The sequence below is a fragment of the Bombyx mori genome, chromosome 23 (assembly GCF_030269925.1).
Source record: "Bombyx mori chromosome 23, ASM3026992v2".
NCBI classification, from domain to species: domain Eukaryota; kingdom Metazoa; phylum Arthropoda; class Insecta; order Lepidoptera; family Bombycidae; genus Bombyx; species Bombyx mori.
Genome location: NC_085129.1, coordinates 15,824,865 through 15,838,822, shown reverse-complemented (window position 1 = coordinate 15,838,822; position 13,958 = coordinate 15,824,865). Strand labels below are relative to the sequence as shown.

Genomic DNA, 13,958 nt, shown 5'->3' with positions numbered 1-13,958 from the left:
TAGATTTAAGAAAACTGTTAAGGAACGTTTGTGCAACAAGGCATATTATAAAGTTAAGGATTATTTACTAGATGGCACTACGTGGGAATGAGGCGCTCGCTCCTGGCCTTTTCATTTTTCATTATTATTATTATTATTTTTAATTGTATTTTTTGACTTGTTTTTTCTTTTATTGTGAATATTTCTATTTATTTAAAAAAAAGAAAATTTTGAGAAAAAACAAAAAAAAAAAAGCCCGCTGAGTTTGTTTCGCCGGTTCTTCTCAGGACTGTGGCTTTTTTTGGAACCGGTGGTAGAGTTAACATTGTTATTTGTATTTTGACATTCAACAAGTGTGTCATACTGACATCTAAGTTGAAATAAATGATTTTGAATTTAATAAAAGTGAAACCCGCAAAATTATAATTTGCGTAATTACTGGTGGTAGGACCTGTTGTGGGTCCGCGCGGGTAGGTACCACCGCCCTTGCCTATTTCTGCCGTGAAGCAGTAATGCGTTTCGGTTTGAAGGGTGGGGCAGCCGTTGTAACTATACTGAGACCTTACAACTTGTATCTCAAGGTGGGTGGCGCATTTACGTTGTAGATGTCTATGGGCTCCAGTAACCACTTAACATCAGGTGGGCTGTGAGCTCGTCCACCAATCTAAGCAATAAAAAAGAAAAAAAATTGTGTCGACTACAAAACTATGGTTGCGTGGACCTTGTTTTGTTCCGATTCATAGCCACCACCCACCACCTTCACTTCCTCCATCTTGTTTATCGTTATCGGTAGGCAGCGGCTTGGCTCTTGTCCTAGCATTGCTGAAGTCCATGGGAGAGGACTGCCAAAACCAATTGTCGCGGTATTTTGATCAGAAGTCCCAAAATTTCTATAGCAATGGGATCATGTCCCTGCCTACAAGATGGCAAAAAGCTATCGTACAAAATGGTACCTACATACTTTAGTTAAATGTAAATAAACTATATTAAAAAATGCTGTGAATTTTCTTAAAAAAAGCGAAGAAACTTTTTCCCCAACCTATTACTTCAATGAATTATGTACTAATGTATATAATCTAGTCGTATGAAAGTAAATTACGGTTTACGAGCGAGGACGGACCTTGTGACATAGAGGATATGCGGAGAATTGTGTGAGTGAGACGCACGCAGGGGTGTACGGACAAGAAGAAAGCACATGTAATCTAGTTTAATATAACAATAGGTTATTGCAGAAGAACGTCTTAATTGGCTGAAAATACTTAAAAATTAACGGTTTTCAATTTAGTCGTTTCTGAAGAGGTTCTGAAAGAATCTTTAATAAATAAATAAAATGTACGCTTGCATTGCATATTTACTTTATTGATTTTAAATGCTTTTCATCAATCTAATCTTTCTCAATCGTTCCTTCGTTGTTGAGGATCGTGACCCTTTTGTAGACTTCTTACTGTTTCTCTACACTTATTCCTATTCTTTGCCTAGTGCTTCGCTTACCGGCATTTCCAGCTGTTAAGCCACCTGTTTATTGCCCTTGTTGGCAGACGAGCATACGGCCCACTTGATGGTAAGTGGTAACCGTCGCCCATGGACTTCAGCAATGCCAGGAGCAGAGCCAAGCCGCTGCCTACCGTTAAGTACTCTGATTAAGTACCTGGTCAGACCACCGCTTTGAGCTTCGGCCTCTAGGCCTTTTGATATCTATTTTGTCGGCAAAGATTAGCCTTTCCAAACTATCAGGGTTGCCGCAGGCTATGGGCTCAATGAGAGCAGGGTTCAGACTCATACTAGACTCAATTCAATCAGATTCAGATTGATTGATTGAGTGTGTAAAGTTGTCAATTTGGCGACAATTGTTGATCACACAATGATAGAGTGATGGTGAGTGCCGGAAACCCAGCGGATGCTAACAAGCTGGACGCCGACGAGTATTTCGTATTGGAGATCGTATTCCGCCGTGTAATGCAGATGACTAAGCAAAATAATGAAAGAGCGCGTACACGTGTTGCAGAGAGCTACGGACAGAGCGGCATGGCGGCGTTCCGAGAGGAAGCGGCGCGGGGCGGCGTGTGCGTGGCGCGGGAGGAGGCCCTGCGAGCCGCCCCGGGTCCGCGGGAGGTGGAGGCGGCGCTGCGTCGGCTCAACGGTGGTCCTCGCGTCGCCGTCTGCTGGTGTGAGGGCCGCACGGCGCGCGCTCTGTTGGACAGCATGGCGCGAGAACCTTATCTGCGATTGAATCTGATCGCCAGCGACGGTTGGGCGGATCGACGCGACGTGGTGGACGGCCTGGAGCCCCATGCTCGAGGCGCCCTGACGCTCCGGATCCGGTCCCCGTACTTACACGACTTCGACGACTATTACCGAACGCTCTCACCTCATACCAACACGAGGAATCCTTGGTTCCGGGTGCGCTCGCTTCCCAACTCTACATCGTAAGACTTTAACAACACTCGATTATAATTTTATGTGTATTTTTAAGGAGTTTTGGGAACAAAAATTCAAGTGCTCCTTCAAAGAAAGCAGCGGGCAAGGTGTACGGCTTTGTTCTGGTTCCGAGTCACTGATGCAGAACTACACGCAGGAGCCAAAGCTGGCTCTGGTGGTACGCGGAGTGTACGCTTTGGCACACGCTCTGCACGACATGCGCCAGGCGACGTGCGGGGCCCGGCGTGGCCTCTGCGCTGCTCTGCTGCCGTTCAACGTGTCGCAGTACCAACGACACCTGCAGCGGGTGCGGTTCCGGGCTCCCGACGGAGCCCTCGTCGCATTCGATGACCACGGCGACCCGCTACCCGAGTACGATGCTTTCTTTACTCTTTATCTCTGTATTCACTTACTAATAATTTAAATTAAAGTTAATAGATATATATACATATATAAGTATATTTGTCATTTGTTGACGTGAGTGCCATATACGAAGGAGCATCTGAGTCCTCAGGTTGAGTGAATACGACGTGATGAGGTTCGAGAGCGACCAGCGCGGCGAGTGGCGCTACGTGCGGGTGGGACGCTGGCGTCGCGGCGCTCTGCATCTCCGCGGCGGAACACGAGCCGCCTATAGGTCCTTTTGTTAAACCTTAATATATTTATTTTATCATGTTTTGCCAAAGTAAATGGTCTTATATGGATTTAGACGAGGGCAAGGAGTGCGCGGAGTCTGCTCAGAGCCGTGCGGTGTGGGAGAGTGGGCCCGGGCGGGAGAGGGCAGGGCGCGGTGCTGTTGGACGTGCGTGCCCTGTCCGCCGCTCGCCATTACCGTGCCGCCCCCCGCACCGGGCTGCAAGCCGTGCCTTCCCGGACACCGACCTGACCTGACGCGGACTCGCTGCATACCTTCGCCCGTGGAGTGGAGCGGCGGCGGACGACCTCGAGCTATAGCCACTTTGACCGGTGCCATCGGTTTGATCACGGTCTGCTTCTTCTCTGTCGTGTTATGGCACTACCGTAAAACTCCCGTTGTGAAATCTGCTTCACGAGAGCTGTGCGCGCTCCTGCTCTGCTCTGCGGCCTCGTGTCACGGCGCGGCGCTGGCCGGTGCCATCCGCCCAGCAGGGCTGTCATGCGCGGCGGTTCGACTGGCAGCTCCGGCGCTGGGCGGCGTATATGCTGCGGTGGTGGCTCGCACCATGCGCGTCGCACGTCTGGTAGCAGCGGTCGAAAAACGCCCTGCAGCTCGACCCCGATTGCTCTCGTCCCGCGCTCAGGTGTGGACGTGGTTGGCCCTAAGCACGCCGGGCTGGGCGATGGCGGCGTGGAGCGCCACCAGTTGGCCTCCCGTGGCGCGGCTGTTGCACCCGGGCCGGGCGCGCTCCGTGCTGGCTTGCGCAGGAGAGACCGCGACGGCCCAGCTGGTCCCTTTGGCACCGGCCCTAGTGTTGCTCGGTGCGTGCGTGTTGCTGGCAGTGCGCACGCGCCGCCTGCCGCATAACTTAAACGAGACTAAGTTCGTGGGGGCGGCTGCGTACGCGACCTGCGTGACGTGGCTGGCGTTTTTCCCGCTGTACGCAGTGACGGAGGCGCGCACGGCGTGCCTGTGTGCGTGCGTGTCGCTGTCGGCAGGGGCGTGCGTTCTATTGTCCCTGGGCCCGAGGGTCTGGGTGTGCTTATGCCGTCCCGAACGCAACACACGCGCTCACTTTCTGACCGCCACTTCGATCCGTTGTCACCTCGGCAAGTACCGCTCTGGGAGAGCCGCCCGCCCGTCGGCGACCGTCGGTAAGTCTACACTTTTTCTTTTTGTATTAATATCGCTTATTTCTTTTAACAGCTACGACTGAGCTCAGCTCGATGCCTGTACACTGTACAGCTGGGCCACAGCGCTCTTCGTCTGAGGATTACAATTTGTTCTGACCCTACAAATAAATAATGTTGGGGGTAGGTGCATGCATGTGGTTGTGTAGATTTGCCAACAATTACCGCAGCAGCAGAATTAATCGCGGCTCTTCACAGCACCTGTGAATCTGCTAAAGTTAACAACAAATCTCGAACTCCTACAATACAACCTGAGCATCCATTTAAAACCACTGTCTATTTGCGCACCTGTATATAAGTGTTTGTATTTGTGATACTTCGGTGCCAGGTCCTGAAGTAATCATTATTATATTCAGGCGAGAGTCGGGAGGCGTCCAGTCAGACGACGGAGTGCGGGGAGTGCGGAGAGTGCGGGGCAGCGGGGCGGTGTGCGCGTGTCACACGCTGGGAAGGTCCGGAGTCTGCACACGTGCTCATCGTGCTGTACCCTCACCGACACGTGGCGCCCCTCTCGTTGGCACACTACGCGCACGACTCTCCTCTCGCCGATCGTAATCTCTAAGAACAGGGACGCTGTACTGACTAAAGACAAATTCAATAGGTGTATAGTTGTGTGTGTGTTTCTTAGTAGTGATATTCCGGTCGCACTCAGTTGTGATCGCTGTCGTAAGGAATCTATTTCGGGCGTGATGTGTGTCGGGACGTCCCATAATTATATATAGGTGCTGTGTTGCGCGTCTGACGGTGGCGGGCCAGTGGCGGCGCCATGTTCGCCGCGGCGGTCGCGTGCTGGCTCGGAGCCGTCGCTGCGCTGCAAGTGCAGATAGGTACCTGCTGACTGCGATAATATATACAATCGAACAATATACAATACAAACCTTCCGATAATTCTGATGTAAAATGTAATTTGCACCAAAATAATCTAAATTTAATAAAGTAGTTACAGTCTTGTTTGCGATTTGCATTAGTTTTGCGACACTCGTGATTTCAACTATTAATGCCGACATGTAACAGTGACGGACAAAAGACCGAATTAAAGCGCTTGTTCATTGTCGATGTAGGTGTAGTGGAGCAGCAGCCCATGCTGGCGCAGCAGCTTGCGGTGAGCGCGGAGACAGCGCTGTTGGAGCTGCGGGACGAACCCAGAGTGAAGGTGGCGCCCGTGGAGCCCGAGGAGCCATTAGCATTGGCAGCTCACTTGTGCGCGCTGGCGGAGGAGGGCGTGGCGGCCGTGCTGACGGGTGGAACGGCGCGCTCTGCCAGGCTGTTGGCGGCAGCGGCCGCAAGGGCCGGCGTGCCACTGCTGCTGGCCGATTCTGCTCCCAAGAACCACACCTGGGAAGTGCTAGCCCTTTACCCGGATAACAGAGTACTGGCACAGGTACGCACACGCCTACGAATTTACCGCGTGCACTAAGTATACAAGATAATAATGAATATTGTCATGGGGTACAGGCTTGTGCGGATCTGTGCAAGGAGAAGGGCTGGAAACGAGCGGTGTTTTTGCACGCGGGAGAAGCTGAGGTCGCAGCGCTGATCGCGCCTGATGCAGAGCCCCTGGCCTTGGTGGTGCGCCACCTGCCCCCACCGGACGACGCTGCGCTACTCAGAAATTTAATGCTCGTACTCAAGAAATTGAGCGTCACCAACTTCATAGTGTGGTGTGACGCAGAATGTAGTCTGCGCGTACTGGACGTGGCGCAGCGAGTTGGCCTGCTCTCCGACCGACACTCCTACATCATGCTGTCGCTGGACTTGCATACGCAGCCCCTAGCCGACTACAGTCACGGCGGAGCAAACATCACCGGTGACTACTCTTTGCTCAGCTTGCATGTCGCTACAATTCTTAGCCAATGGTCACCATTAGAATAGAAGGTTGTCTCAGCGCTGCGGCTGTTCGAGCCGCAGTCCAAGGACGTTCAGCACATGATGACGTTGTGGGAGAGGCAGTACGGAGCGCGGCTCGGCGACGAGGCCTCGCTCGCGGGACCGGAGCGCTCAGTGCCGACGGCGCTGCCGCTGGCGTACCAGGCCTCGTCGCTGGTGGCGAAGGCGCTGCGAGCCCTGAACCTGCCCCCTGGAGCGCCTGCCTCGTGCCAGGTCGGACTCGGTGCCTTTCACGCTGACACGCTCCTCAACTATCTGCGTTCGGTGAGTTCGTACTGACAAGCACGCGTCACGTTATACGATAATCGTACTAATATTTATACATTAACTCCTGATTCGATTAAAAGCTCCTTTGGTAACGTTAAAGTAACACCTCTCTAGACTAATTTCTTGAAAATGCATTATTTATCTCTGAATTGGTTTATTATACTCATTCTGATACATACATTAGGTTACTACTTTAACCAAATCGATATGCCAAGAAGACAAGTATAGATAGTTGATAGTAACATCTCATTCTCTCTCTCTCTCCGATATACAAAAAAACTGGTCCATCTGAGGTTCCATAAAGATTCGGATTGTATCATATATTTGCGAAAAGCGATCATGTCGGCATTCAGCATCGTAGTGTCCGTTGGAAGTAGACCGCGCATCACGTCTCCGCTAGGATATATTAAGAAGGGTCATGCTTGTGTCAGGAGGAATGGACGAGCGGAAGTGGCATGGGCGGCGAATTGTCGTGGGAAGTGGACGGATGGCGGCACGAGGTGCAGCTGCAAGTGGCGGAGCTGGCGCGGGGCGGGTGGCTGGAGCCGGCGGGGCTGTGGGCGCCTCGTGTAGGTGTCACATGGCAGCGACCCGACGAGCCGAGGAACTCCATGCCGGACTACTCCATGACCAATCGCACTTTCACCTTCCTTATCGCACGAGTCAGTATTACTTCTATGATAAGCTTAAAACATTGTACTATAATATGTTATTGATATACCTAATATGTTATTTTTGTCATTTATGTTGGTATATAATAAAGCATACTGTCTCTATCTCTCTCTCTCTTGCTTACGTAATTGTGACTGCTACAGATCAAGCCGTATATAATGCGACAAGAGTCGACGCTTCGTCTGGCTGGTAACGCGCAGTATGAAGGCAAGTGTAGAAAAAGAGGCCCGCACTGCGCCCCGTATTAATTTTCTCGCAAGTACTTATTCCGACGAACGGTCTATCTACATTGCGCTGTGCCGTGTGCCTTGCAGGGTTCTGCATCGAGCTGATTGAGAAACTGGCCGCGATGTTGAAATTCAACTACACGTTCGTGGAGCAAGAAGACGGAGAGTATGGGATCTACAACAACACCCTCGGCAAGTGGACCGGCATGCTCGGGCGCCTCATCGAGGACAAGGTGTAGCTCAGTTCCACCTCTAGGAACATGTTTCTAGTCGGCCCGAATGAACACACTCAAGTTTAGGTGTTTGCGACGGGCATGTTTGTTGCAGGACATTGACTTTGCCATAACGGACCTAACCATCACGTCGGAGCGCGAGAAGGCCGTGGACTTCACGACGCCCTTCATGAACCTGGGCATCTCGATCCTGTTCGGCACGCCGGAGCCTGCGCCGCCCAAGCTTTTCGCCTTCATGCTGCCCTTCTCCAACGCGGTGAGACTAGCCAACAGCCGACGCGCAGTGTGTCTATTGGTCGCTATGCCAAGTAAACGACGTAAGAATGAATTCGTGTACAGGTTTGGATCTGCCTGGGGTTCGCATATTTGGGCACATCGTTGGTGCTATACGTGGTGGGGCGTTTATGTCATGAGGAGTGGCAGAACCCGTATCCATGCATCGAAGATCCTCCCGCTCTGGAGAACCAGTTTACTCTTGCCAACGCGCTCTGGTTTAACCTCGGCGCTGTGCTGCTGCAGGGCTCTGAGATCGCACCGGTGTGAGTCTCTTCACGTTTATTAAATTGCACTACGTTAGCACGTTAGCACGTTACGCAAACGGTGACTGTAGATTACTCTTTTATATGTAGCTACAATATGGCCTCCGGTAGCCACTGAGCATCTGGTGATTCAGTACAGTGCATGGTGTGTGTGGCAGGGCGTACGGGACCCGCGCGGTGGCCAGCGTGTGGTGGCTGTTCGCGCTGGTGATCACGAGCTCCTACACCGCGAACCTGGCTACGCTGCTCGCCTCGAAGAGTTCTACCGACCTCATTCACAATGTGGAGGAGCTTGCCAATAACAACCTCGGCATCAAGTACGGCGCTAAGAAGGGCGGCTCCACCTATAACTTTTTTAAGGTCAAAACTACTTTATCCCACTTTTTCACACCCTGTATATATGTATATTTAAGTCTTTGTCGTAGCTGTAGAGCGTCCATTGCCCAGTAAGTAAGACACCACGCCGGGCCGACGTAATTCGATTATTGTCTTACTGTGACGACGTTTACAATAAATTGGTAAATTGTGTGTAATTGTACACAAGACACAAACAAGTCAGTTTAACTTGGAAAATGTAAAGAAAAAACAAATTCGTAAACCATTCCAATGTTTCCCATGCACACCCAATTCATTAGAGTACATTTAAGTTTCAAAATAATAGTGGACGTATCGATCGATCTCTTGAAATCCCCGTTGTAAATATATTATATTAACGTCTATAGGATTATAGTGAAGTATATACTGGATTTTTTTCATGTGAGTGATTTTAATAGCTCGAATGTTAAGACTCGTCGTGGCCTAAAGGATAAGACGTCCGGTGCATCCGTATGTAGCGATGCACCGGTGTTCGAATCCCGCAGGCGGGTACCAATTTTTGTAATGAAATACGTACTCAACAAATTTAATGTTCACGATTGACTTCCACGGTGAAGGAATAACACCGTGCAATAAAAATCAAACCCGCAAAATTATAATTTGCGTAATTACTGGTGGTAGGACCTCTTGTGAGTCCGCACGGGTAGGTACCACCGCCCCGCCTATTTCTGCCGTGAAGCAGTAATGCGTTTCGGTTTGAAGGGTGGGGCAGCCGTTGTGACTATACTGAGACCTTAGAACTATATCTCCCACATATTTCTTTTAAACAATGCATAAAAACACATTAAATCAATAAAAAAAACATTACACACACTACCATCTATTTGACACAACACGCATTATACATGTGTACTCTTTTATTGTAAAACTTTTGTTGTCATTTAAGGTCTGTGGTCTAAATGAAAATAGTTTAATATTGTTTGTCTTTAATATTATTTGTCTATAGTGTAGTCTTAGCGAAATTTTTGAATAAAGAAGTATAAATATTCGACAATAGAACCATAATAATGTTGAAACTTATAATTTAAATTAATTATAGTTGAATTTCGACGATCATGGGACCACTAGTTCAAATAATTACATTTCCGTTCTGTTTATGTTTCCAGAACTCACAGAACCCCACTTATCACAAGATGTATGAGCAGATGAGTAAGGAGCCGATGCCCCTCTCCAACGAGATCGGAATAAAGAAGTATGTCGCTTACAGTTGAACAACTAACGAGCCCAGCGCGAGGCTGTGTCCTTTTTTATTTTTTTATTTCTTAGATGGGTGGACGAGCTCACAGCCCACCTGATATTGAGTGGTTACTGAAGCCCATAGACATATACAACGTAAATGCACCACCCACCTTGAGATATAAGTTCTACGGTCTCAGTATAGTTACAACGGTTGCCCAACCCTTCAAACCGAACCACATTACTGCTTCACGGCAGAAATAGACGGGGTGGTGGTACCTACCCATGCGGACTCAAATGAGGTCCTACCACCAGTAAAAAGTCCTCCTTCTTGTGTTGCCTGTTGCAATATCACAATTGTCTCCAAGAATAGCCAGCCTATGGAGTTTGTGTTCTATAGGCCATTGTATTACTGGAGGCTGGAGGGTGAGACGATTGTTGCAGACCATTGCAATATTACAAAAAAGATTTTATTTTTAAATACTAAAATAAAAAAAATAAAAACACAAATTAGGACTTGAAGGCCAAATACTAGAAAGTGGTCACAGTTTGTAAACAGAGTTCCAGAGTTAAATGCCGCCACCTACCTTGAGATATGGTTACAACGGCTGCCCCACCTTTCAAACCGAAACGCGTTACTGCTTCACGGCAGAAATAGGCAAGGTGATGGTACCTACCCCTGCGGACTCACAAGAGGTCCTACCACCAGTAATTACGCAAATTATAACTTTGCGGGTTTGATTTTTACTAAACGATTTTTCCTTCACCGTGGAAGTCAATCGTGAACATTTGTTAAGTACGTATTTTATTAGAAAAATTGGTACCCGCCTGCGGGATTCGAACATCGTTGCATCACTGAATACGAATGCATCGGACGTCTTATCCTTTAGGCCACGACGACGGTTGGCGGTGTATCGCGAGCCGACCCGGCAGGCTGGTTCTGGTCCAGCGGGGTATTCCGGGACACCAGCGGCACCGTCTCGGCGGCCCTACGGGCTGCCGTACCGAGACGGCCGACGTTTCAGAACCTTCGATTCACCTCGAAGGCTCCGTCGGCCGGGCGTTCTTGGTATGAGCTGCACCGTCTGGTTGTAGTGTTGAGCGCGGTAACCCCTTTACTTTATCCGGGTTATGACCTCGGAGGGGATCGGACGTTTGGGCGAAGGGTGAAAGGGGAATCGTTTAGTGGGAGGAGTCTTGAAAACATCCTTGGGTCTGTGGTTTGTAGTCGCGGACCAGGCCCACAGGACCTCGAAGGAGGTTCGGCTCCAGCCCGAAAAAAAAAATCGTTACCTGCCCGCACAGGTACACTAACTAGTGCTGATGTAATAGGATGGTATTGTTCGCGTCGCAGGGTGGAGAATGAGAAGTACGCGTTCCTAATGGAGTCCACGTCCATAGAGTACGAGACTGAGCGGAACTGTAAGGTCCAGAAGGTTAGAACACTTCATTGAGCAACGGCCATCGGTCGAGTCGTTGCGCTCGTCGCTACAGCGTGTGACTGTGTTGCAGGTGGGCGGTCTACTCGACAGGAAGGGCTACGGAATCGCCATGAAGAAAGGTAAATAAATATGCAATCCTCAAGGCTTGGTGCCTCCGATGCCAATACGATAATGTTAACTCGTCTTGTCAACGGATCTCTAAGCGCGCCTGCCTCTCTCTGTGTTGCCTCCTGCGGGGCTCGCGCCACGCGGGGCCTCGATACAGTCGCGTCGCGTCTCTTGTTGCAAACATACAGACTTCTAGTTGCCTAGAACATGACGACTCAACGGCTTCAATGCTTAGTGTTTTTCTACTAATTGTTAACACAAATTTTAATGTAAATGATCTTCAGATATTATAAATGATAAGGAAATAATAATCATTTCGTCCCGCAGACTCACCTTACCGACAGGAGCTCAACCTAGCCTTGTTGAACCTGCAGGAAGCTGGCGTCCTTCGTGAGATGATGCATACTTGGTGGATGGAGAAGAATGGCGGAGGAGCATGCAAGGTGACTGAGCTACTAACTGACCCAGGCTTCAGCATGAGTTCTTGTACCAGTGAAAGTGTTGTTTGTGCAGGAGGACGAAACCCGAGAGAACCAAGAGCTGCGCATAAAGAACTTCTTAGGTCTATTCGTGGTGCTAGTGGTGGGCTGCGTGCTGGGCGTGCTGGTGTCGTGCTGCGACCTGGCGTGGGCGGCGCGGCGGCAGCGCGGCCCCAGCGAGTCCTTCTGGCAGCGCTTCTGGACCGAACTGCGCTTCGTCTTTCGCTTCGAGCAATCCGTGAAGCCCCTGCAAGTACGTCTCCCTCGGCACGACGTCACGTAGTACACTGTTCCGCCTCCACAGTCGCTTACGAGTCGCGTTTTGCAGGGTCCGCTGATCCCAGACTCGCCGGTTTCCCAACAGTCGGAGGGGGCGGAGGAGTGCAGGACGGAGCGCGAGGAGACGGGCTCCGAGAGGGCGCGCGCTGCGCCGCGGACGAGCTCGGCGGCGCGGCGGCGGTCCTCCATGCACGCGGCGTCACTTCGCATCGCGCGGCACACCACACGGGACTCCACCACGCCGCACTAGCATCGACCGCGCCGTCACCGCCACACTCACTACTAACACTAAACTTAATCTACACTCGCTAATCTTTTGAAGGAATTCGTTTAGACACATTGTGCAAAATGGCTTGTCAATGAAAGCGTTACCTTCAGTTTGTGTGCGCCGTTTTACTTCGAAATTATTAATTGTTAAAGTTAATAAGTATTTACTAATGATTATTTAGAATAGAGTCTTTATTATCATCACTAACTAATTAAAAAAATGGGAAAGTATATAGATGAGGCCTCTGATAGGAAAGGTATTGTCATAATTTAAAGTTAACTTATGGTAGTCAGCGTAGCGATGGTCTCTCGAGCCCACTTCGTTCGGTCCGAGACCACGAGGACAATTACCCCACGTAAAACATGTCTAGAAGCACGCACTTCGAAGACTAACTGTTGTAGTAAATTTAAATATATTTCTTTGATAATTCCACAAACTGTTGTCGTAGCAGACTACGACTAACTAACGGATTTAAGGTAGTTACTGCTAACTCAGAAGTTAGCAGTAACTACCTTAAATCCGTGTTTGTTGGTTTTTAACAAATAAAAATGATTTTGACACAAGTGCGTTTAATTTTCTTACTTTGATTAGTTTCACGAATTTCGGCAATGTGTACGAGTGAAAATTTCGGGAATTAACGAAGTGACACAACATTACAATTTAAAAATGTATTTATTGCTTTTCGAAGTGTTCTCCGCGAAATTTGACACATTTTTCCATACGGTGGAACCAATCATTGAAGCAACCATTCCATTCGGAAGTTGGGGTCTCCAAAATGGCCGTTTTGTAGGCGTCCACAGCTTCTTCAGGTGATGAAAATCTCTGTCCACGCAATTTATTCTTTATTTTAGGGAAAGTATAGAAATCATTAGGGCTTAGGTCGGGGCTGTACGGTGGATGGTCTAATAATTCTATGTTTTCTTGCTCTAAAAACTCTTTTGTTCTGTGCGCGGTGTGAGAACTCGCATTGTCGTGATGGAGGATGATGCGGCGGTTGCAGTTCTCTTTACGGAGTTAAGAAACGACCTGTGGCAAACAAATGCTAGCATACCATTCTGCATTAACCGTTCTTTGTCCCTCAAGAGGAATAGTCGTAACATGGCCGGTTTTGGAGACAAACGTGGCCACCATTTTTTTTGCAACATTCCGTGAACGAACTATTTTTGTTGGCTTTAACTCATTTTCGAACACCCAAACTCGTGACTGGTTTTTTGTTTCGGGTTCGTACGCGTATATCCAGGATTCGTTACCTGATACAATGTTGTATACAGCATTTGAGGATCCTGCGTGGAATCTTTCGAGAGTTCTGACGCACCAAGTAACGCGAGCCGCTTTTTGCTCTTCACAGAGCGAATGCGGTATCCATCGGGAAAACAACTTTTTTACACCTAATTGTTCATGCAAGATTATTTGTATTTGACTCATGCCAATGTCTAAAGTTGCCTGAATTTCGCGGTATGTCACATGTCGATCTTCCTCAATCAGCTTACGCACAGCATCAACGTTTTCTTGGGTGACTGCAGTTTTTGGACGACCTTGACTGAGCTTGACACGCCCACGTTGAAACTCAGCAAAACAGCGATAAATTGTGGTTTTGGATGGGGCTTCATCGCCAAATGCAGAAATCATCCGGTCAACACACTGTTTTTGTGTTAAACCACTTCGGAAGTCATAATAAATCATCGCTCTTGAATTTTCTCGAGTCAATTCCATTTTCTGAACGACTAAACAAGTTTGACAAAACCTCGTGACAAGACCGACAATCTTTTTTTAAATAAATAA

At 49.0% G+C, this 13,958-nt stretch overlaps 3 protein-coding genes across 3 annotated transcripts; all 3 read left to right on the top strand.

The window, feature by feature from the left end:
• The first annotated feature begins 1,947 nt into the window (after nt 1-1,947).
• On the top strand, nt 1,948-2,821 carry LOC134201115 (metabotropic glutamate receptor 1-like). The gene is made up of 2 exons (XM_062675309.1): nt 1,948-2,379; nt 2,453-2,821. Exons 1-2 carry the CDS (start codon nt 2,005-2,007, stop codon nt 2,819-2,821), a joined length of 744 nt encoding a protein of 247 aa, XP_062531293.1. The 5' UTR covers nt 1,948-2,004.
• Nucleotides 2,822-3,086: 265 nt separating this feature from the next.
• On the top strand, nt 3,087-4,786 carry LOC119628413 (metabotropic glutamate receptor 5). Its single transcript, XM_038019410.2, has 2 exons — nt 3,087-4,188; nt 4,581-4,786. The coding sequence occupies exons 1-2, from the start codon at nt 3,087-3,089 to the stop codon at nt 4,784-4,786; spliced, it is 1,308 nt and encodes a 435-aa protein (XP_037875338.2).
• On the top strand, nt 3,583-12,736 carry LOC105841247 (glutamate receptor ionotropic, kainate 2). The gene is made up of 16 exons (XM_038019409.2): nt 3,583-5,051; nt 5,286-5,605; nt 5,680-6,031; nt 6,110-6,375; nt 6,810-7,040; nt 7,194-7,257; nt 7,365-7,510; nt 7,605-7,766; nt 7,850-8,049; nt 8,208-8,409; nt 9,531-9,616; nt 10,955-11,036; nt 11,113-11,161; nt 11,478-11,593; nt 11,664-11,882; nt 11,958-12,736. The coding sequence occupies exons 1-16, from the start codon at nt 4,991-4,993 to the stop codon at nt 12,156-12,158; spliced, it is 2,757 nt and encodes a 918-aa protein (XP_037875337.1). The 5' UTR covers nt 3,583-4,990; the 3' UTR covers nt 12,159-12,736.
• Nucleotides 12,737-13,958: the final 1,222 nt, after the last annotated feature.

Bases quoted from the DNA above. Each gene is read 5' to 3' on its own strand.
- LOC119628413 (XM_038019410.2), top strand. From the start codon at position 3,087: ATGGTCTTATATGGATTTAGACGAGGGCAAGGAGTGCGCGGAGTCTGC. The intron at 4,189-4,580 runs GTAAGTCTACAC...TATTATATTCAG, and splicing joins CCGCCCGTCGGCGACCGTCG to GCGAGAGTCGGGAGGCGTCC.
- LOC105841247 (XM_038019409.2), top strand. From the start codon at position 4,991: ATGTTCGCCGCGGCGGTCGCGTGCTGGCTCGGAGCCGTCGCTGCGCTG. The intron at 6,032-6,109 runs GTGACTACTCTT...AGGTTGTCTCAG, and splicing joins CGGCGGAGCAAACATCACCG to CGCTGCGGCTGTTCGAGCCG. The intron at 9,617-10,954 runs GTATGTCGCTTA...TTCGCGTCGCAG, and splicing joins AACGAGATCGGAATAAAGAA to GGTGGAGAATGAGAAGTACG.
- LOC134201115 (XM_062675309.1), top strand. From the start codon at position 2,005: ATGGCGGCGTTCCGAGAGGAAGCGGCGCGGGGCGGCGTGTGCGTGGCG. The intron at 2,380-2,452 runs GTGCGCTCGCTT...TGTATTTTTAAG, and splicing joins CGAGGAATCCTTGGTTCCGG to GAGTTTTGGGAACAAAAATT.